The following is a 21,590-nucleotide window of genomic DNA, read 5'->3' as shown; positions in this document are numbered from 1 at the left end:
CGCCACGAAAGCTACTCTATATTATTGATTTTTATTTATATACAGTATTTTACGCTTTTATTTTTTTTTTATCGATTTTAACGCTTTTATTTTATATCTGTTTTAGTATTTTATTTATGTATATATTTCACCGTAGGGGCTGACAACTGGTGCGTATGGGCTTGGCACACCCAGGGTCCTGAGCTGGATATCATCATTCTTCTCTTTCTTGGAGGTTCCATTCTACTTTTGACTCTCTCTATTTCTCTCTCTCTCTCTGTTAGGTTAACTCGGGAAATTTTTTTTTTTTTTTTTTTTTGGCTGGTGCAGCATAAACCTCAGGCTTCCTTGCACAATATGGCTAATAATAATAATATATTTTATCTATTTCAATAAAGTTTCAATTAAACCAGTTTGTCGGTCGTTGCTAGTATACTGTATAGCACAGAGAAGTAAGATATGTTATACTATGTGTTGCATGTTACTACTCTCTGCTGTATAGTGATATGCACCGCAAAGCTCAAGGTCTTCAAATAAGCATTACGCAAGTTTACAAATATGGTGCGGCGCTGTAACAGTTTGTGGAAGTCGACTTTTATCCGAATTGTTGTCGACAGTTTGTTGCTGCTGGAATTTCAGTTTTTTTCTGTCACAGCTCCGCTTTGTGACATGCGCTGAGATGTGACAGAATCACAGATTAAGATATATGTGCTGTCAACCACAGAGTAGTAACATCATACTATTCTGTGTTAAAAAAATAACCATATAATCATATATCATTCATTATCATCTCAAGAGTTTGGCGCAAGATATATTGGTCATTATACTTTCGTCCTAGTACTGATAACATAAATGGTTAAATTACCCGGCAATGACGAGGTGACGTTACTAATATAATTGCTTTTGTGTATTTTTTTTTTTTTTTTTTTTTTAGTATTAGTGGTCTCTCACTTTTGAACCATAAAAATATTGCATAAAAATAATTAAAGTTAAACAGCAATTAGCCCTGATCGTTTTTCATCACTAATTTTTTAACAGTTTTAAAGTGGCAGTTTCGCCCCGTACTTAACATGACAACAATGATGGATCTACCCTTAAGTTTTATTACCCTCAGATCTTTCCATTTTTAAGTGGCCTGATATATCTCGTAATTACAAACGTCAGCATCTAACTTCTTGGTTAGTTCATTTTGTATTACGACGAAATTCCTCTAGTTCAGTTCTCAAATTCGTAGTAGTGAAACAAAAATCAGTAACAGTGCCACAAGCGTTTAATTTTATTATGGCATGCAGATCCGCGAGTTTTTGCGTTACAAGAATTTTTTATGCCTTCGTGCCAGTTAGGCCTTTGAGCACTAAGATTGGTATCGTTGGAGCTCCTGTTGCTAAAGGACAGGTAAAGTACTAATTATTATTATTATTAGCATATGGTGCAAGAAAGCCTGAGGCTTATGCTGCACCAGCCAAAAAAAAAAAAAAAAAATTCTGAATTACCCCGAGAGAGAGAGAGAGAGAGAGAGAGAAAGAGAAAGAGAAAATCTGAAGTAGAAGGGAATCACCAAGAAAGAGAAGAATAATAATATCCAGCCCAGGACCCTGGGTGTGCCAAGCCCATACTCACCAGATGTGAGCCCCTCTGGCAATCTTAAATTAAAACCACCATTTCAGATTACACACACAGTAGAACGATTATGAATTGGACAACATCTGGTTCATGCTGTTCTAGATTTTTGATGCTGAATACTGTACTTTATATTTAGGTAGAGATCACTATATTTTATGCAATTTTTTTTCTTTTATGAGCTCAAAAAAAAAAACAAATTAATTTTGGCATGTGCACTTAAAATATTGAATTATTCAAGAATTTTTGTTTAATTCAAAGGCAACAGTTTTCTAATTAGAAAAGAAGTTTTTTAAATAGAAAAATTTAATTGTTAGCCAAAATGAAATTAATTGAGATTATTTAAATTAAATAATGGAAAAAACGCTGACCCCCATATAATAATGGGAAAAGGCGAGGATAAAAAAAAAAAAAAAAAAAATTAAATTAAATTAAATAATGGCAGCTATATTTTGTGAAGGGTAGATAGAGAACCGGCAGAATTACTTAACAAGTACAGGTCACTGTTGGAAAAAAGCAGTGAATTAGGGTTCAATTTGAAAGTGTCTGCAATTCTTCCCAGACACGATAGGAGGAAGTATATGATGAGAGCCTTGTCGATCTATTCAGCCCTGGAAAGATTGTGCAAGGCTCAAGGGATAGAATTTTTTTCAGCCTGGTCTGTACTTGTTAACAGAAGGGACTGCTTCTACAGGGATGGGATACATTTAAATAGAAAGGGTGGAAGAATATTTGCTGATGCTATCGAGGCAGGGTTAGGTGGGTCGGAAAACTGCTAGCTTGGGGGGGATACAAGGACTAATAGATTAACAGTAGCCAGTGGCAGAGGTGGAAGTGATTCTTGCACTGCTTCTATTGGAATGAGCAGAAGCCTGGAAAACAAGATGCAGGATATTTCAGAGACTGCTGGGAGTCATTGCGGTACATGTAAACACATGAATTGTGTTAGGGTAGCGAAGAAAAAGAACAGGTGCATGTATACTTGCGTGTACACTAATGCTAGGAGTTTGGTAAATAAATTTGATGAATTTGAGGTATTGCTCAAAGCATCAAAGGCGGATATTGTTGGGATATCAGAGATGTGGTGTCACACAGATATAAGGAATGCAGAACTGGAATTTGGGGAGTACAACGTCTACAGAAAGGATAGACAGGATAGGAAGGGAGGAGGGGTTATGCTATTAGTTAAGAAACACATAAAATCCAAGGAAGTGAAGCCAGTCGACATCGCTGGACAGTGCAGTGTCGAGTCAGTTTGGTGTGACATAAGCATTGGGAGATCAAAATTGAGAGTAGGAATGTGTTATAGGTCTAATGACTCTGATGAGTATAATAAGAAACTGTACAGGGAAATAGAGTGGGCCTATAAATCAGAGAGTCTTATAATGGGGGATTTTAATTTCCCAGATATTGACTGGAATTTGTGTTTTGGTCACTCACACACTAGCAAGGCTTTTGTGGATTTATTGGATGATTGTTTTCTACATCAGCATGTTTGGGAGGCAACTAGAGGGAGTAATACTCTTGATTTGATAATCAGTAGTGATTCTTCATGCATGAAGAATCTTCAGATAGAGGAACCACTAGGTGGCAGTGATCACAGTGTGCTGAAGTGGGATTTACTCAAAATGGTAACTACCATCAGGGGTAATGGGAAGGGTTATTGCTTTCGTAAAGGTGACTACGAGGGTCTGAGACAGTATTTAAATTCTATACAGTGGGACCAACTGATGATGTTACCAACAGCAACTTCAAAATGGGAACATTCAAAGAACTTATCTTGGAAGCTACTAGGCTTTACATACCAACTAAGAAATATTGTTCAAGGTTTAGGCCTAAATGGATGTCAAATGAACTAATGAGACATATGACAGAGAAGAAAAATGCTTGGGATACATATAAATTAACACGTGACACAGAAGCCTATGATAGATAAGTTGATCTTTTTTTTTTTTTTTTATGAAAACCCCAAACATGAAAGGTATCAAAACCTATTGTACTTAGTACTGTGCATGGGTTGAAGGAGAAGTATGGCGGGAGGGGGATGCCGGAAACTTTGCTCTAGAGACTAAACATGGGATCCGTAACCAAGTTACAAAGGAGGTTAGGCAGGCGAAGGCAGATTATGAGAAATCTTTGGCAAAGGATGCAAAGAAAAACAGTAAAGAGTTCTTTTCTTATGTAAACTCTAGAAGGAACGGGATGAATCAGATTGGTCCACTTGATATCGATGGTTCAACTGTTGATGATCCTGCTCAGGTAGCTAACAAACTAAATGAATATTTTACATCAACATTCACACATGAGGAGTTATTCAGCGAGAGGAATGCCAGAGGTGTATTCAACTCTGGCAGAAAGCTAGATAATCTTGTAATAACTGAGAGTAAAGTGGAGGAGAAATTGTTGAAGATAAACACAAGAAAGGCACCTGGGGTGGCTGGGATCTATCCAGTTATATTAAAGGAGGCAGCAAAGGAAGTAAGCAAACCCTTAGCCATAATTATGGGAGATTCCTTGGACACATTTGCACTGGAGATGTGCAAATGTGACCCCAATTCACAAAGGAGGATCAACGGCTGACACAAGTAATTATAGACCTGTAAGTTTAACTTGTGTTCCAGGAAAATTAATGGAGGCACTGGTTAAGGAAGCACTGCAGGATCATCTGGACAAGACTTCAGCTATAGCTCGGACACAGCATGCTTTTGTTAAAGGGAAGTCTTTCCTGACCAATTTGATTGGATACTATGATGCAGTCACAAAAGAACTGGATGCAGGGAATAACTTTGATATTATATACAGTACTTGGATCTTAGAAAGGCTTTTGATACTGTTGCACATGGAAGACTGCTGCACAAATTGGAGCAGTGTGGCATTGGAGACAAATTTCTGCTATGGATAAAGGGGTGGTTGAGGGGGAGAAGACAGAGTGGTAATAAATGGACACTGCTCATCGTGGACTAATGTTATTAGTGGAGTCCCTCAGAGTTCAGTGTTGGATCCATTAGTGTTTTCTGTATTTATAAATAATATTGATGATGGTATATCAAGCTTAATGTCCAAGTTTGCAGACGATACAAAAGTTGGCAGGGTTGTTAAGGACACTACTTTTGCTATGCTGCTGCAACACAGGCGCCTCCGTAGCCAGGTGGGAAGGAGCAGCAGTGCGTAGCACACGCTTCTTGATTAGACCGGGGTTCGAGCCCGTCACCACCAAATACGAAGATTGCGGAAAGGTCAGGGAATGACCACCGCATATCCCGGAGCAATATGGCCTTAGTTGCTAATGCTCCTAAAAACCAAACAACAATCATACTGCTGCTGCAACAGGATCTGGAAAGGTTGAGCAGATGGGCTGAGAGGTGGCAAATGAAGTTTAACATTGACAAATGTAAAGTACTACACATACGAAACAGCAACCCCAGAGCAACGTATCAACTGTGTGGTACTACACTGACCGTGGTAGAGAATGAAAAGGACCTGGGGGTAATTGTGCAGGCAGATATGAAGTTCTCTGAGCAGTGCAGATGGGCTGCAAGAGTAGCTCATGGTATCTTATCAATGATATAGAGGAATGTTTATAGCAGGGTTAATTTTCAGGTGGTAGATGACTTTCATCAACTGGTGAAATACCACCAGTTTGCTTATTGGAGGCTGGAAGTGGTGAAACCCATGTTTAGTCTCTAGAGCAAAGTTTCCGGCATCCCTCTCCCCCCATACTTCTCCTTCAACCCATGCACGGTACTAAGTACTATAGGTTTTTTTATACCTTTCGTGTTTGGGGTTTTCATAAAAAAAAAAAAAAAAAGTAGGTGATTATTCCCTTGTATAAGGCAATGGTCAGGCCACACCTTGAGTACTGTATACAGGTCTGGAGGCCTCATTTCAAGAAGGATGTAGAGCTGCCGGAACGAGTACAGAGAAGGGCAACAAGGTTAGTGAATGGAACAAAGGGTTGCTCTTATGAAGAAAGGCTTTAAGTTTTGCAAATTACAGTGTCTGGAGACTAGGCACCAGCGAGGTGATCTGATAGAGGTGTATGAAGCCTTGAATGGTTTGAGCATGCTCAGTGCTGATGGGATTCTGCCTCTTGCTCAGAATAATCACCTGAGAGGGCATAAATTCAAATTGAGGAAAGACAGATGTAGGATCGATGTCCGGAAATTTGTCTTTAGCCAGCGGGTATTTGGTTGGCGGAACAGACTTCCATCCCTTGTTGTGGAATTTGATAGCCTCAATAAATTTAAGGCTCAGCTGGACAGGTATTTTGAACGAATGGAAGGGTGAAGTGGAAGTTTTTTGTTTTTTTTCCTGGCTGATGCTGCATAAGCTTGCTTTCTTGCATCATATGCCTCTACTAATGGTAAATTGAAATGGCAATATTATTATTATTAGCCATATGGTGCAAGGAAGCCTGAGGCTTATGTTGCACCGGCCAAAAAAAAAAATTTCCGAGTTACTGAGAGAGAGAGAGAGAGAGAGAAGTAGAAAGGAATCGCCAAGAAAGAGTAGAATGATGATATCCAGCTCAGGACCCTGGGTGTGCCAAGCCCATACTCACTAGATGTGAGCCCCGGGGCTGTTGCAGATGTTAAGAGAATTCAGAATGTATTGGGAAAATATGTTAATGCAACAACCAAGTTTAATAATTTTGCAGCAGTTAAGAATAACAACGATTAACAAAGCTTTATTATTATTTTATTTTTATTTTTTTACTTAAAAGATAGTAATAGAGGAACTGATGGCCCACTTGCAGCATTCAATGATTGCATATCAAATGCAGTTTTAAAGTTTTAAGTGTCAGATTACTGCCGAGCAGGGCCAAACCTAGTGTCCAAGGCACCCAAATATAAGAATTAAACTTAAATCCATTCAGGTCTCCTCTCTGGGACTGAGAGCTCCACTCTTGAGATTTGGGGTCCTTTTCAATTACTGGGCCAGGTATGTAGCATTAATTTCACCCAAGACTGGCCCCTGCTGGTGAGAAGCTTCTCAAAAGCTCTATATGAAGTATCAACCAGTGGTGATGGGAAATACACATTTTTTATTTTCTGTGTTCTAAGGCTGGAGGATTATCACTACTTACTGTAAATGCTGCAAGAAGCCAATATGTGGACAGCATCCAGCGAAATGCTACATTTAGTGTAATAACATGATAAAAAATTAGCTTGTATGCATATTTGACATCTTTAATATTCTTTGTGAATAAAATTATTAATCCCCCTCCCCTAAATACATTTACTTTTTTGACAGAGTGGTAAATTTTGTGAGCAGTAGTGTTAATTCCTATCCATTCATCGATAGTTTTAGAGGGTTAAGAGATGGGGTTATAAATGACTGTGTTCTTCATGGATTAGTGTTATGTTCAATGCTGGGGTCCCCTTGTTTCTAATATTTATTAATGATATTGATGTATTTCAAGTTTGATGCTGAAGTTTTTGCTAGTGTTACAAAGGTGCTTAATGATATTAATCAGGGTATGCTATTTCAAGAGGATCTATATAAACTTAGCAGTTGGGCTGAAAAATGGTAGTTGAGGTTCAGAATTAATTTAAAGCACTATCATGAAAAATATAGTAAAACAAAAATCTTGTTGAAAGGGTTAAAATTGATAAATGCAATGTACAGTGGACTTCTGATAATACAAGAGTGGTTGTGAAATTAATTTTTTTTAATAATCAAAACAACTGATACCACTGGTCAACAAAATTAAACTTTTTTTTTTTTTTTCCCATTAGAGATGTAAACACTTTTTTCTCTAAGCCAGTTTTGCATGCTGATTTCAAATATGTTGTTTTTTTTCTGTTATATAGTTTTTGTAATATGATTGCTGATAATATCAGTACAAGAGCTATGTTATAACATAGTGCATTTGTATCATTGTTAATAGTTTAATTTTCAAAACAAGCTAAAATTGTATATATCGGTCATTATTTTATTGAATCTCATATTGTGAAATCCATTATGAGTTACTTATCTCTTATCATTAAGTAATACTTCTCCATTAGAGAAGTCTGCTATTACTTATACTTGGTTGAGCACTACCAGCCATACATAGCAGAGGAATTCTCTAATGGAGAAGTGTTACTTATTGGAAGTATAAGATATAGACAACTTATTGTGGATTTCTCAACATGCAATACTATAAAAATGTGATATACAAACTTTTAGTTTCTATATTGTCCATTTGTATAGTTCGTATATCATGCATTTCATCAAACTCAATCTCTTTCAACTTTCGTTTTGAAAATTCAACTATGAACAGTGATGCAAGTGCAAAGTGTGATCTACAAACTGTTTGTTGCCGGTCTGCGACGATTTGTCCTTTATTTGTATTTTACAAAAGCAAACAGTTCAGATGAATAATTACCAGGCTGTTAGCAACAAGTAAATTTTTGGGTACATTTCTTAAAATTAAGAATTTAGCAAATTTAGGTGAGAAGCTTGGTGAAGTTCTGAAAGAATTTGGGAATAATGATTTTAAGAAAGTTATGTATAGGTATTGATCGATAAATACAAAATAGATTTATAATTGAGACTAACCATCATTAGCATTAGTAGAGGCACACGATGGAAGAAAGCAAGCTTATACAGCATCAGCCAAAAAAATAAAAAACAATAAAAATCTTCCATTCACCCATCTGTTCCCTCCAAAATTTTGTCTAGTTCACCTCGAATTTATTTAAGCTATGAACTTCCACAATAACCGATGGAACTTTGTTCCAGCAATCAACCACCTGCTGGCTAGAGAGAAATTTCCACACATCGATTCTACAACTGTCTTTCTTTGAACTTGAATTTATGCTCCATCAGGTACGTTGTTAGCATTAGTAGAGGCATATGATGCAAGAAAGCAAGCTTATATAGCATCAGCCAAAAAAAAAACCATTTCACCCATCCATTCCCTACAAATGCAGTACAAAAAAAAAAAAAAAAATTTACAAAACAATTCCCTCTAAATGTTTGTCCAGTTCCTCCTTAAATTTATTTAACCTATCAACTTTCACAATGACAGATGGAAGTTTCTTCCAGCAATTAACCACCTGATGGGTAAAGGCAAATTTCTGCACATCGATTCTACATCTGTCTTTCCTCATTTTGAATTTATGTCCCCTTGGGTTCGTAATCTGAACAAGTGGAAGACACACACCAGAATTCAGCTTTCAACCATTCAAGGCCTTATACACTTCAACCAGATCACCTCACAGTTGCCTAGTCTCCAGCTGCTGCAATTTACAAAACTTAAGCCTCTCTTGGTAAGAGGATCCCTTCATTCTCTTCACCAATCTTGTTGCCCTTCTCTGTACACGCTCAAGCATCTATATCTTTGCTAAAATGAGGCCTCCAGACGTGTATGCAGTACTCAAGGCATGACCTGACCATTGCCTTATACAGAGGCAATTAATCACCTCCTTTTCCCTGCTAGAAAAATTCCTATATCATTGACAAAACCCCCATGACCTGCACTGGCAGCCTGTCTGCATTGCTCAGAAAACTTCATATCTGACTGCACAATTACTCCCAGGTCTTTTTCATTTTCTACCACCTTAAGTGTAGTACCACACAGTTGGTAAGTTTCTCTGGGGTACTTCTACCCATATGCAGTACTCTGCATTTGTCAATGTTAAATTTCAGTTGCTACTTCTCAGCCCATCTGCCCAAATTTTCTAGATCCTGTTGCAATAGCACACTGCCATTACTGTCATTGACAACCCTGCCAACCTTTGTATCATCTGCAAACTTTGACACTAAGCCTGATATACCTTCATCAATATCATTGATAAATATACAAAACAAAAGTGGACCCAACAACGAACCCTGTGGGGCTCCACTAATAACATTAGTCCACGAAGAGCAGCACCCATTGTTTACCACCCTCTGTCTTCTCCCACTCAACCATCCTTTTATCCATTGTAGCAACTTACCCTTAATACCATTCTGCTCCAATTTGTACAGTAGTCTTCCATGCCCAACAGTGTCAAAAGCTTTCCTGAAATCCAAGTATATGATATCCAAATTATTTTTTTCACCCAGTTCCTTTGTAACCACATCATAATATCCAATCAAATTTGTCGGACAAGACTTTCCCTTAACAAACCCATGCTGTGTCTGAATTATTGCTGTGGTCTTGTCTAGATGATCCTGCAATGCAACTTTAACCAGTGACTCCATTATTTTACCGTGTAATTACTCGTGTCACCCTTCGATCCCCCTTTGTGAATCGGGGATATATTTTCACATTTCCAGTCCGTGGGGACCTCCCCTGAATCCAAGGATGCTCTCATAGTTATGGCTAAGGGTTTGCTTATTTCTTTTGCCGCCTCCTTTAATATAACTGGATAGATCCCATCCACCCCAGGTGCCTTTCTTATGTTTAACTTCAACAATTTCTCCTCCACTTTGTTCTCAGTTATTACAAAATCATTAAGCACCCTGCTACAATTTGATAACCTTCTGCCATTTTCAAACCTTAATAACTCCTCGTGATCATCAACAGTCGAACCATCGAAGCCGACCGGGCTAGCCGAGTGGGTAAAGTACCTGCCCGGCAACCCAAAGGTCGCGGGTTCGATTCCCGCCTCGGGCTTGGATCAAAGTACTGCAAAAACCTTGGGAGGTGCAATATGACCACAGAAGCCGATGCGCCAACAACTACCAAATCAAAAAAAAAAAAAAAAAAAAAATCAACCCATCGATATCAAGTGGACAAATCAGATTCAACCCTTTCCTCTTAGAGTTTATATAAGAAAAGAAATCCTTTGCTGTTTTTCTTAGCATCCTTTGCCAAAGATTTCTCATAATCTGGCTTCGCTTGCCTAACCTCATTTGTGACTTGATTACTGACTAGCTTATATCTGCTGTTAATTTATATGCATCCCATGCATTTTTCTTCTCTGCTGTGAGTCTCATTAGTTCATTTGACAACCATTTAGGTCTAAACCTTGAACAATATTTCTTAATAGGTATGAAACTTTTAGTAGCTTCCACGATTAATTCCTTGAATGCTTCCCACTTAGAATTTGCTGTTGGTAACATCATCAGTTGATCCCACTGTACAGAATTTAAAAACTGTGTGAGACCACTGTAGTCACCTTTACAGAAGGAAAAACCCTTTCCTTTACCCCTGGTGGTAATTATATCTTTAAGTAAATTCCACATTAGTACACTGTGATCACTGTCACCTCGTGGTTCCTTTATCTGCAAATTCTTAAACACATGAATGATCACTGCTGATAACCAGATCAAGAGTAGTACCCTCTTTGGTTGCCTCTCGAACATGCTGCTGCAGAAAACAATCATCCAATAAATCTACAAAAGTCTTACTAGTGTGCGAGTGACCAAACCACAAGTTCCAGTTAATATCTGGGAAGTTAAAATCATCCATTATAAGACATTCTGATGTAGTAGCTCACTCTATTTCTCTGTATAATTGTTCATTGTACTCATTTGAGTCATTAGGGCTATAACACACTCCTACTCTTATTTTTGCTTTCACAGTGCTTTTGTCACAAATCAACTGACTCAACAATGCATTGTTCATCTATTATCAACTGGATGCACTTGTTTTGATTTTTTTTTTTTTTTCTTAATTAACAGCATAACACCTCCTTCCTTCATATCCTGTCTATTCTTTCTGTACACATTGTACTCCCCAAATTCCAATTCTGCATTCCTAACATCTGTGTGACACCACGTCTCTGCTATCCCAACAATATCCATCCGCCTTTGATGTCTTGACCAACACTTCAAATTCATCAAATTTATTTCCTGTACTTCTAGCATTGGTATACATGCAAGTATATGTGCATCTATTCTTATTCTTAGTTACCCTAACACATCCCATATACCCACCTGTTTCATGATGACTGCCATCTCCCTGAAACTCCCAGCACCCTTTGCTCCAGGCCATTGCTTATTCTAATAGAAGTAGTGCAAGAATCATATTCACCTCTGCCTGCAGCTACTTTTAACCTTTTAGTCTGTGAATCCCCCAAGCTAGAAGTTTTCCGACCCATCTAACACTGCCTCGATAGTATCAGCAAATATTCTTGCATCTTTTCTATTTAAGTGTATGCCATCCATGTTGAAGCTGTATCTCCTGTTAACAATCACAGACAAGGCTGAATAAAATTGTAACCCTTGAGCCTTACACATTCCCTCCAGGTCTGAATTGATTGATAAGGCTCTCATCATGTACTCCTGCCTATCGTGTCTAGGCAGAATTGCAGACACTTTCAAATGTAACCCTAACTCACGACGTTTTTGCAACATTGATCTGTACTTGTTAAGTAAATCTGCAGATCTCCTATTCTTAATGTCAGTGGTGCTAATGTGTAGAACAATATCACTCTTTGTGCCCTTAAAAGATGATATATGCTGCACAATATCATCAACTTTTGCCCCTGGCAGACATACCCTGATCCTATTCTATCTATCCTTTTTACAAAATATATTCCCTGTCTTCCTGACAATAGAGTCACCAACAATAAGTAACTCCTGTGGGACCAGTGCATTCTGCCTTGGAGATTGCCGCTGTGTTGCCTGATGCCCAGGAGTGAGCTCTGGCATTGAGTTGGGAAGCAGAGAGCTTGACGGGCCCCTCTTATTAATTTCTTCGAGGGTATCTACCCTACACCTCAAGCTCTCATATACGCCCACGTGTGTCTTGAACTTATTTAAGTTGTCGACCTCTACTATGATAGATGGATGTTTCTTCAACAATCAACCCCCTGCTGGCCAAAAGCAAATTTCCACACATCAGTTCTAAATAAAACTGTCTTTCCTTAATTTGAATTTATGCCTCCTCTGGTGAGTAATCTGAGCAAGAGGAAGAATACGATCAGCATTGATCTTGCTCAAACCATTCAAGGCCTTATACCCCTCAATCAGGTTACCCCTCAGGTGCCTAGTCTCCAAACACTGCAATTTGGAGAACATCCTTAGTAAAAGCTGTTCTTGGTAAAAGTAACCCTTTGTTCCCCCTCACCTCCAGCAGCTCCAATCATTCCAGCAGCTCGACATCCTTCCTAAAATGAGGCTTCCAGACCTGTATGCAATACTCAAGGTGAGGCCTGACCATTGCCTTATACAAGGGGATTACCACCTACTTATCCCTGCTAGCAGAATTCCTGTATATCATTGACAAAATACCATGAGCTACTCTTGCGGCCTGTCTGCACTGCTCAGAAAACTTCATATCTGACTGCACAATTTCCCCATGTCTTTTTCATTTTCCACTATTCTGAGTGAGGTAGCAGTACTTTACATTTGTCAGTGTTAAACTTCAATTGCCACCTGTTGCAGTACTGTATTGTCATTACTGTCATTAACAACCCAGTCAACCTTTGTATTGTCTGCGAACTTGGACTTTAAACCAGATATATCTTCATCAGTATTATTGATAAATACAGAAAACAACATTAGACCAAACACTGAACCCTGCAGGATTCCACAAATAACTTTTAACTATTTTGCAGCACAGAGCGAAATGGAAAGTAAAATAAAATGACAGGTTGTAGTTAAAGTTGGTTTAATGCTTAATACATACAATAAACAGCAAAAGAAATACATACAGTAACCTGTAATACAAAAAGCTTTCGGGCTTTATGTAGCCCTTCATCAGTTAACCGTTAGACTGAAAGTTTTAGGAACGTAGAACTTAAGAGCATGCAGTGGCAGTTGCACAGTGAACTGCATGATGCAACAAATAATCGTTGGAAGTTAAAGCTTGTCGTTGTGATATATGTTGACATTGCAACTTATGTCCAAAAGTAACATTAGCCCACGAAGAGCAGTGCCCATTGATTACCACTCTCTGTCTTCTCCCATTCACCCATCTCTTTATCCATAGCAGCAACTTGCCTTTAATGCCATTCTGCTCCAATTTGTACAGTAGTCTTCCATGTGCAACAGTATCAAAAGCTTTCCTAAAATAGCAGTAGTAAATGAGGAGTGTGATGTAAGAAAGCAAGCTTATATAGCATCAGCCAAAAAAAAAAAAAAAATCACACATCCATTCCATCTAAATGTTTGTCCAGTTCCTCCTTGAATTTATTTAAGCTATCAACTCCCACAACTACAGATGGAAGTTTCTTCCAGCAATCAACTACATGCTGGCTAAAGGCAAATTTCCACACATCTATTCCATATCTGTCTTTCCTCAATTTGAATTTATGTCCCCCTGAGGTTTGTAATCTGAGCAAGAGGAAGAATCACATCAGAATTGAGCCTGCTGAACTCATTCAAGGCCTTATACACCTCAATCAGATCATCTTGCAGGTGCCTAGTCTCCAGATGCTGCAATTTGCAGAACTTCAGCCTATCTTCGTAAGAGCAACACTATTCCATTCACTAATCTTGTTGCCCATCTCTGTACTCGTTCCAACAGCTCTACATCCTTCTTAAAATGAGGCCTCCAGACTTGTATACAGTACTCAAGGTGTGGCCTGACCATTGCCTTATAGAAGGGAATAATTACCTCCTTATCCCAGCTAGAAAAATTCCTGTATATCATTGACAAGACACCATGAGCTACTTTTGCAGATCGTCTGCACTTCTCTGAAAACTTCATATCTGCCTGCAGAATTACCCCCAGGTCCTTTTCATTCTCTACCACTATCAGTGTAGTACCACAGAGTTGATACGTTAATCTGGGGTTACTGCTTCTAATATGCAGTACTTTGCATTTGTTAGTGTTAAACGTCAGTTGCCGCTTCTCAGCCCATCTGCCCAAATTTTCTAGATCCTGTTGCAGTAGCATACTGCCATTACAGTCATTAACAACCCTGCCAACCTTTGTATCATTTGTACACTTCGACATTAAGTCTGATATACCTTTGTCAATATCAATGTTAAATATACAACACAACACTGGGCCCAACACTGAACCCTGGGGGACTCCACTAATAATTAGTCCACAAAGAGCAGCATCCATTGATTACCATTCTCTATCGTCCACTCAACCATAACCATTCTCTATCGTCCACTCAACCATCCTTTTATCCATTTTACCAACTTACTCTTAATACTGTACTGCTCCAATTTGTACAGTGGTCTTCCATGTGTAACAGTGTCAAAAGCTTTCCTGAAATCCAAGTATATGATGTCAAAATTATTTTTTGCATCCATTTCCTTTGTAACCACATCATAATATCCAATCAAATTTGTCAGACAAGACTTTCCCTTAACAAACCCTTGCTGTGTCTGAATTATTGCTGCAGTCTTGTCTAGATGATCCTGCAATGTATCTTTAACCAGTGACTCCATTATTTTTCCCGGAATAGAACTTAAATTATCAGGTCTAATTCCACGTGTCACCCTTAGATACACCTTTGTGAATTGGGGATGCATTCGCACATCTTCAATCCATGGTGACCTCTTCTAAATCCAAGGATGCTCTCATAATTATGGCTAAAGGTTTGCTTACTTCCTTTGCCGCTTTGTTTAATATAACTGGATAGATCCCATCCACTCCAAGTGCCTTTCTTATGTTTAACTTCAAAAATTTCTCCTCTTTGCTCTCGGTTATTACAAAATCATTATGCACCCTGTTATAGTTTGATAAACTTCTGGCATTTCCCTCCCTTAATAACTCCTTATGTGTGAATGTAGAAGCAAAATAATCAGTTTGTCAGCTTTCTGAGAAATATCACCAACAGAGGATTTCAGAGACGTGGTGTCACACAGATATAAGGAATGCAGAACTGGAATTTGGGGAGTACGTCTATAGAAAGGATATACAGGATAGGAAGGGAGGAGGGGTTATGCTATTAGTTAAGAAACACATAAAATCCAAGGAAGTGAAGCCAGTCGACATCGCTGGACAGTGCAGTGTCGAGTCAGTTTGGTGTGACATAAGCATTGGGAGATCAAAATTGAGAGTAGGAATGTGCTATAGGCCTGATATCTCTGATGAGTATAATAAGAAACTGTACAGGGAAATAGAGTGGTCCAGTAAATCAGAGAGTCTTATAATGGAGGATTTTAATTTCCCAGATATTGACTGGAATTTGGGGGCTGGTCACTCACACACTAGCAAGGCTTTTACACACTAGCTTTACACTAGCAAGGCTTTTACACACTAGTGTTACACTCACACACTAGCAAGGCGTTACACCATCGATATCAAGTGGACCAACCTGATTCATCACCTTCCTTCTAGAGTTTACATAAGTAAAGGAGTCTTGACTTATTTCTTTGCATCATTTGCCAAAGATTTTTCGTAATCTACCTTTGCTTGCCTAATCTCCTTTGTGACTCGATTACAGACTAGCAAACTAGCTTAGGCTTCTTTGTTGCCTGGTAATTTATGTGCATCTCATGCATTTTTCTTTTCTGCCACGAGTCTCATTATATGATATCAGAATTATTTTTTGCAACCAATTCCTTTGTGACCACATCGTAATATCCAGTGTAATGTATTCATGTAATGTAATGTAGTCCTCAAACAAGGAGCATAAATAACTTATGGTGGTGCTAATGATTTATTCTGGTAAACTAGAGTAGTGTTTCCCAATTTGTGATCCACATAATTTATTAAAGTGGTCTGTGAGATGACAACAAAGCAGTTTTTTTTTTTTGTGGTAAGCAAAAATTCCATTAACAGTGATTAGAGATATAGGTTTGCCTATAACAACCTAACATATACTGCATATCGAGGGTTATCAAGGGTTGATGGCCATAGTTAACTCCAATTTGATTTAGCATTAGCATTAGTAGAGGCATTTGATGCAAGAAAGCAAGCTTATGCAGCATCAGCCAAAAAAAAAAAAAAAAAAAAAAAAAAAAACACTTCCACTTCACCCCTCTGTTCGTTCATAATACCTGTCCAGCTGAGCCTTAAACTTATTTAGGCTATCAACCTCCACCACAAGGGATGGAAGTCTGTTCCACCAACCAACCAACCACCCGCTGGCTAAAGGCAAATTTCCGCACGTCTATCCTACATCTGTCTTTCCTCAATTTGAATTTATGCCCTCTCAGGTGATTTTTCTGAGCTAGAGGAAGAAACCCATCAGCATTGACATGCTTAAACCATTCAAGGCTTTATACACCTCTATCAGATCACCTCGCTGGTGCCTAGTCTCCAGACACTGTAATTTGCAAAACTTAAGCCTTTCTTCGTAAGAGCACCCCTTTGTTCCATTCACTAATCTTGTTGCCCTTCTCTGTACTTGTTCCAGCAGCTCTACATCCTTCTTGAAATGAGGCCTCCAGACCTGTATACAGTACTCTAGGTGTGGCCTGACCATCGCCTTATACAATGGAATAATCACCTCCTTATCCCTGCTGGAAAAATTCCTGTATATCATTGACAATACTCCATGAGCTACTCTTGCAGCCCGTCTGCACTGCTCAGAGAACTTCATATCTGCCTGCACAACCACCCCCAAGTCCCTTTCATTCTCTACCACTGTCAGTGTTGTACCATAGAGTTGATACGTTGCTCTGGGGTTGCTGTTTCCCATGTGTAGTACTTCACATTTGTCAATGTTAAACTTCATTTGCCACCTCTCAGCCTATCTGCTCAACCTTTCCAGATCCTGTTGCAGCAGGATAGTGTCAGTAGTGCCCTTGACAACCCTGCCAACCTTTGTATCGTCTGCAAACTTGGACATTAAGCCCAATATACCATCATCAATATCATTTATAAATACAGAAAACAATAATGGACCCAACACTGAGCCCTGAGGGACTCCACTAATAACATCAGTCCACGATGAGCAGTGTCCATTGATTACCACTCTCTGTCTTCTCCCCCTCAACCACCCCTTTATCCATAGCAGCAATTTGCCTCCAATGTCACACTGCTCCAATTTGTGTAGCAGTCTTCCATGTGCAACAGTATCAAAAGCCTTTCTAAGATCCAAGTATATAATATCAAAGTTATTCCCTGCATCCAGTTCTTTTGTGACTGCATCATAGTATCCAATCAAATTGGTCAGGCAAGACTTCCCCTTAACAAAACCATGCTGTGTCTGAGCTATAACTGAGTCTTGTCTAAATGATCCTGCAGTGCTTCTTTAACCAGTGCCTCCATTAATTTTCCTGGAACAGAAGTTAAGCTCACAGGTCTATAATTACTTGTGTCAGCCTTTGATCCTCCTTTGTGAATTTGGGTCACATTTGCACATTTCCAGTCTATGGGTACCTCCCCTGAGTCCAAGGAAGCTCTCATAATTATGGCTAAGGGTTTGCTTACTTCCTTTGCTGCCTCCTTTAATATAACTGGATAGATCCCATCCACCCCGGGTGCCTTTCTTGTGTTTATCTTCAACAGTTTCTCCTCCACTTTACTCCCAGTTATTTCAAGATTCTGTAGCTTACTGCTAGAGTTGAATACACCTCTGGCATTCCCCTCGCTGAATAACTCCTCATGTGTGAATGTCGATGCAAAATATTCATTTAGTTTGTTAGCTACCTGAGCAGGATCATCAACACTTGACCCATCAATATCAAGTGGACCAATCTGATTCATCCCCTTCCTTCTAGAGTTTACATAAGTAAAGAACTCTTTGCTGTTTTTCTTTGCATCCCTTGCCAAGGATTTCTCGTAATCTGCCTTCGCCCACCTAACCTCCTTTGTAACTTCGTTGCATATCAACTTGTATCTATCATAGGCTTCTGTGTCACGTGTTAATTTGTATGTATCCCATGCATTTTTCTTCTCTGCCATATGCCTCATTAGTTCATCTGACATCCATTTTGGCCTAAATCTTGAACAATATTTCTTAGTTGGTATGTAAAGCCTAGTAGCTTCCAAGATAAGTTCTTTGAATGCTTCCCATTTTGAATTTGCTGTTGGTAACATCACCAGTTGGTCCCACTGTATAGAATTTAAATACTGTCTCAGTCCATCGTAGTCGCCTTTACGGAAGCAATAACCCTTCCCTTTACCCCTAATGGTAGTTACCTCTTTGAGTAAATCCCACTTCAGCACACTGTGATCACTGCCACCTAGTGGTTCATTTATCTGCAGATTCTTAATGCATGAAGAATCACTGCTGATAATCAAATCAAGAGTATTACTCCCTCTAGTTGCCTCCCGAACATGCTGATGTAGAAAACAATCATCCAATAAATCCACAAAAGCCCTGCTAGTGTGTGAGTGACCAGCCCCCAAATTCCAGTCAATATCGGGGAAATTAAAATCTCCCATTATAAGACACCCTGATTTACTGGCCCACTCTATTTCCCTGTACAGTTCCTTATTATACTCATCAGAGTCATTAGGCCTATAGCACACTCCTACTCTCAATTTTGATCTTCCAATGTTTATGTCACACCAAACTGACTCCACACTGCACTGTCCAGCGATGTCGACTGGCTTCACTTCCTTGGTTTTTATGTGTTTCTTAACTAATAGCATAACACCTCCCCCCTTCCTATCCTGTCTATCCTTTCTGTAGATGTTGTACTCCCCAAACTGCAGTTCCGCATCCCTTATATCTGTGTGACACCACGTCTCTGATATCCCAACAATATCTGCCTTTGATGTTTTGAGCAATACCTCAAATTCATCAAATTTATTTACTAAACTCCTAGCATTGGTGTACACGCAAGTATACCTGCACCTGTTTCTATTCTTAGCTACCCTAACACAACCCATGTGTTTACTTGTACCGCAATGGCTCCCAGCAGTCTCTGAAATACCATGCATCTTGTTTTTCAGGCTTCTGCTCATTCTAATAGAAGCAGTGCAAGAATCTCTTTCACCTCTGCCAGTGGCTACTGTCAATCTATTGGTCTTTGTCTCCCCCAAGCTAGCAGTTTTCCGACCCACCTAACACTGCCTCGATAGCATCAGCAAATATTCTGTAGTTAATGGTTTTGTAATTAACCAAGATATAACTGTATGACGTGATATGCATTGTTATTTGTATAAAGTAAAGCTAAATTTATCTAAAAAAATTGCAATTTTATTATTTAACGTTTTTTGACACTAAACCCTCGATATGTATTATGAGTACCTTGAGTGGACAGAAATCCTAGGATACTTACCTAATAACAGGTAGGTCCAATTTTTGCCCAGATAAGGGCAGTCTTGCGGTGAGGCATTGAGTCCACTAGTTCACAAAAGTGTTCCGCAGGTATTTCCATCCATGCTTGTTGCACCGCTGACCATAATTCCGTTGCATTCCTGGGTGAAGAATCCAAAGCTCGAACAGGCCTTTCCACAACGTCCCAAAGATGCTCCGCAGGGTTCATGTCTATTTAATGGGGAGGCCATTCTATGGTGGTAAAATCTACAGAATGCTCTTCAAACCATGTTCTAGTCACCGTGGCTCTGTGGGGAGGGCATTGTCCTGCTGGAAGAGTCATTTGCAATGTGAGTGAAGGATGACAACAGAGGGATGCAGATGGTCTGCAAGGTTGGACACTTAAACCAGACTGTTCAGAGATGTATCTAGATGTACCAGAGGTCCCAACATGTGCTAGTTGAACGTGCCCTAGACCATTACCGGCACCTCTGTAGCCAGGTAGGCAGGAGCAGCAGTGCGTAGCACACGCTTCTTGATTAGACCGGGGTTCGAGCCCGTGACCACAAAATACGGAGGATGCAGAAAGGTCAGGAAATGACCACCGCATATCCCCGGAGCAATATGGCCTTAGTTGCTAATGCTCCTAAAAACCAAAAAACAACAACATAGGCGCCTCCGTAGCCAGGTGGGAAGGAGCAGCAGTGCGTAGCACACGCTTCTTGATTAGACCGGGGTTCAAGCCCGTCACCACCAAATACAGAGGATGCGGAAAGGTCAGAGAATGACCACCGCATATCCCGGAGCAATATGGCCTTAGTTGCTAATGCTCCAAATAACAAACAAACAACAAACAACAACAACATGACCATTACCAATTGTCCACCTGCCTGAACAGTTCCTTGTTGACATGACGGGTGCATGGCTTCACTCGGTTTCCGCCTTATATGCAACCCCCCCCCATCTGCTTGAAATAACTGGAAACATGACTCATCGGACCAGGAGACTCGTCTCCAACCATCCAAAGTCCAATGCCAATTTTCTTTTGCCCAGTTGAGGCGTAATGATGTTATGGTGTTAGTAACTGTCAAGCAAAATATGTTTCCCTGTGAGTACATTATGGCAGTGAGCACACCGTGGAGGGTCTTCGCTTATGAAAATGTAAAGGTGAATTACACTGAGTGGACAGAAATCATGGGGTTCCGACCTAGTAACTGGTAGGTCTGCCTTTCGCCCAGATAAGGGCAGTTGCACGGCAAGGCATCAAGTCCACAAGTTCATGAAAGCATTCCACAAGTATTTCCGTCCATGTGTCCTGCACTGCTGTCCATAATTCTGTTGTATTCCTGGGTGGAGGATCCAAAGCTCAAATGGACCTCTCCACAGCATTCCAAATATGCTCCACAGGGTTCATGGCTGGTGAACAGGGAGGCTATTCCACTGTGGTAAAATCTGCGGAGTGCTCTTCGAACCATGTTCTAGTCACCATGGCTCTGTCGGGAGGCTCGTCCTGCTAGAAGAATCCATTACCCGGTGATTGCACGATGCCCATGAAGGGATGTGGATGGACTGTTCAGAGATGTGTCTAGATGTACCAGAGGTCCCAAAGTGTGCCAGCTGAATACTCCCAGACCATTACCGATTGTCCACCTGCCCAAACAGTTCCTTGTTGACAGGATGAGTGGATAGCTTCATGCAGTTTCTGCCAGATACACATCCACTCGTCTGCTCGAAATAACTGGAAATGGGACTCATCGGACAAGGAGACCCATCTCCAATCATCCAAGGTCCAGTGCCGATGTTCTTTTGCTCAGTAGAGTCCTATGTCATGGTGTTAGCAATGGGACTCTCGTGGGTCGGCAGCTCCCATAACCTATTGTGGCTAATAATCACCTAATGGTTTGGTGGAGATGTTTCTGCCACCTGCCTCGTTGAAATCTGCGGTGATTTGCGCCACTGTCCCTTTCCGCTTGGCTGTGACAGATGTTGATGTCCACATTTATCCACCACCTT

General features: G+C 39.8%; 1 protein-coding gene across 2 annotated transcripts in view; it reads left to right on the top strand.

Annotated features, from left to right (window-relative positions):
* Nucleotides 1-712: 712 nt before the first annotated feature.
* The window catches only part of arg (arginase), a 180,188-nt gene continuing 159,310 nt past the window's right edge, over nucleotides 713-21,590 (top strand). Inside the window, exon 1 of one of the 2 annotated variants that reach the window (XM_090379818.1) lies at nucleotides 713-858. In XM_090379818.1, the coding sequence (XP_090235944.1) occupies nucleotides 832-858 (27 nt within the window). In that variant the 5' untranslated portion in view covers nucleotides 713-831. Of the gene's footprint in view, nucleotides 859-979; nucleotides 1,375-21,590 lie in introns of those variants that run through there. The other variant, XM_090379817.1, reaches the window with a different exon arrangement.

Source organism: Mastigoproctus giganteus, chromosome 8 (genome assembly GCF_048544385.1).
Source record: "Mastigoproctus giganteus isolate SK-2022 chromosome 8, ASM4854438v1, whole genome shotgun sequence".
Lineage (NCBI taxonomy): Eukaryota > Metazoa > Arthropoda > Arachnida > Uropygi > Thelyphonidae > Mastigoproctus > Mastigoproctus giganteus.
Note: the sequence above shows the minus strand (reverse complement) of the source record. Positions and strands in the feature narration are given on the sequence as shown.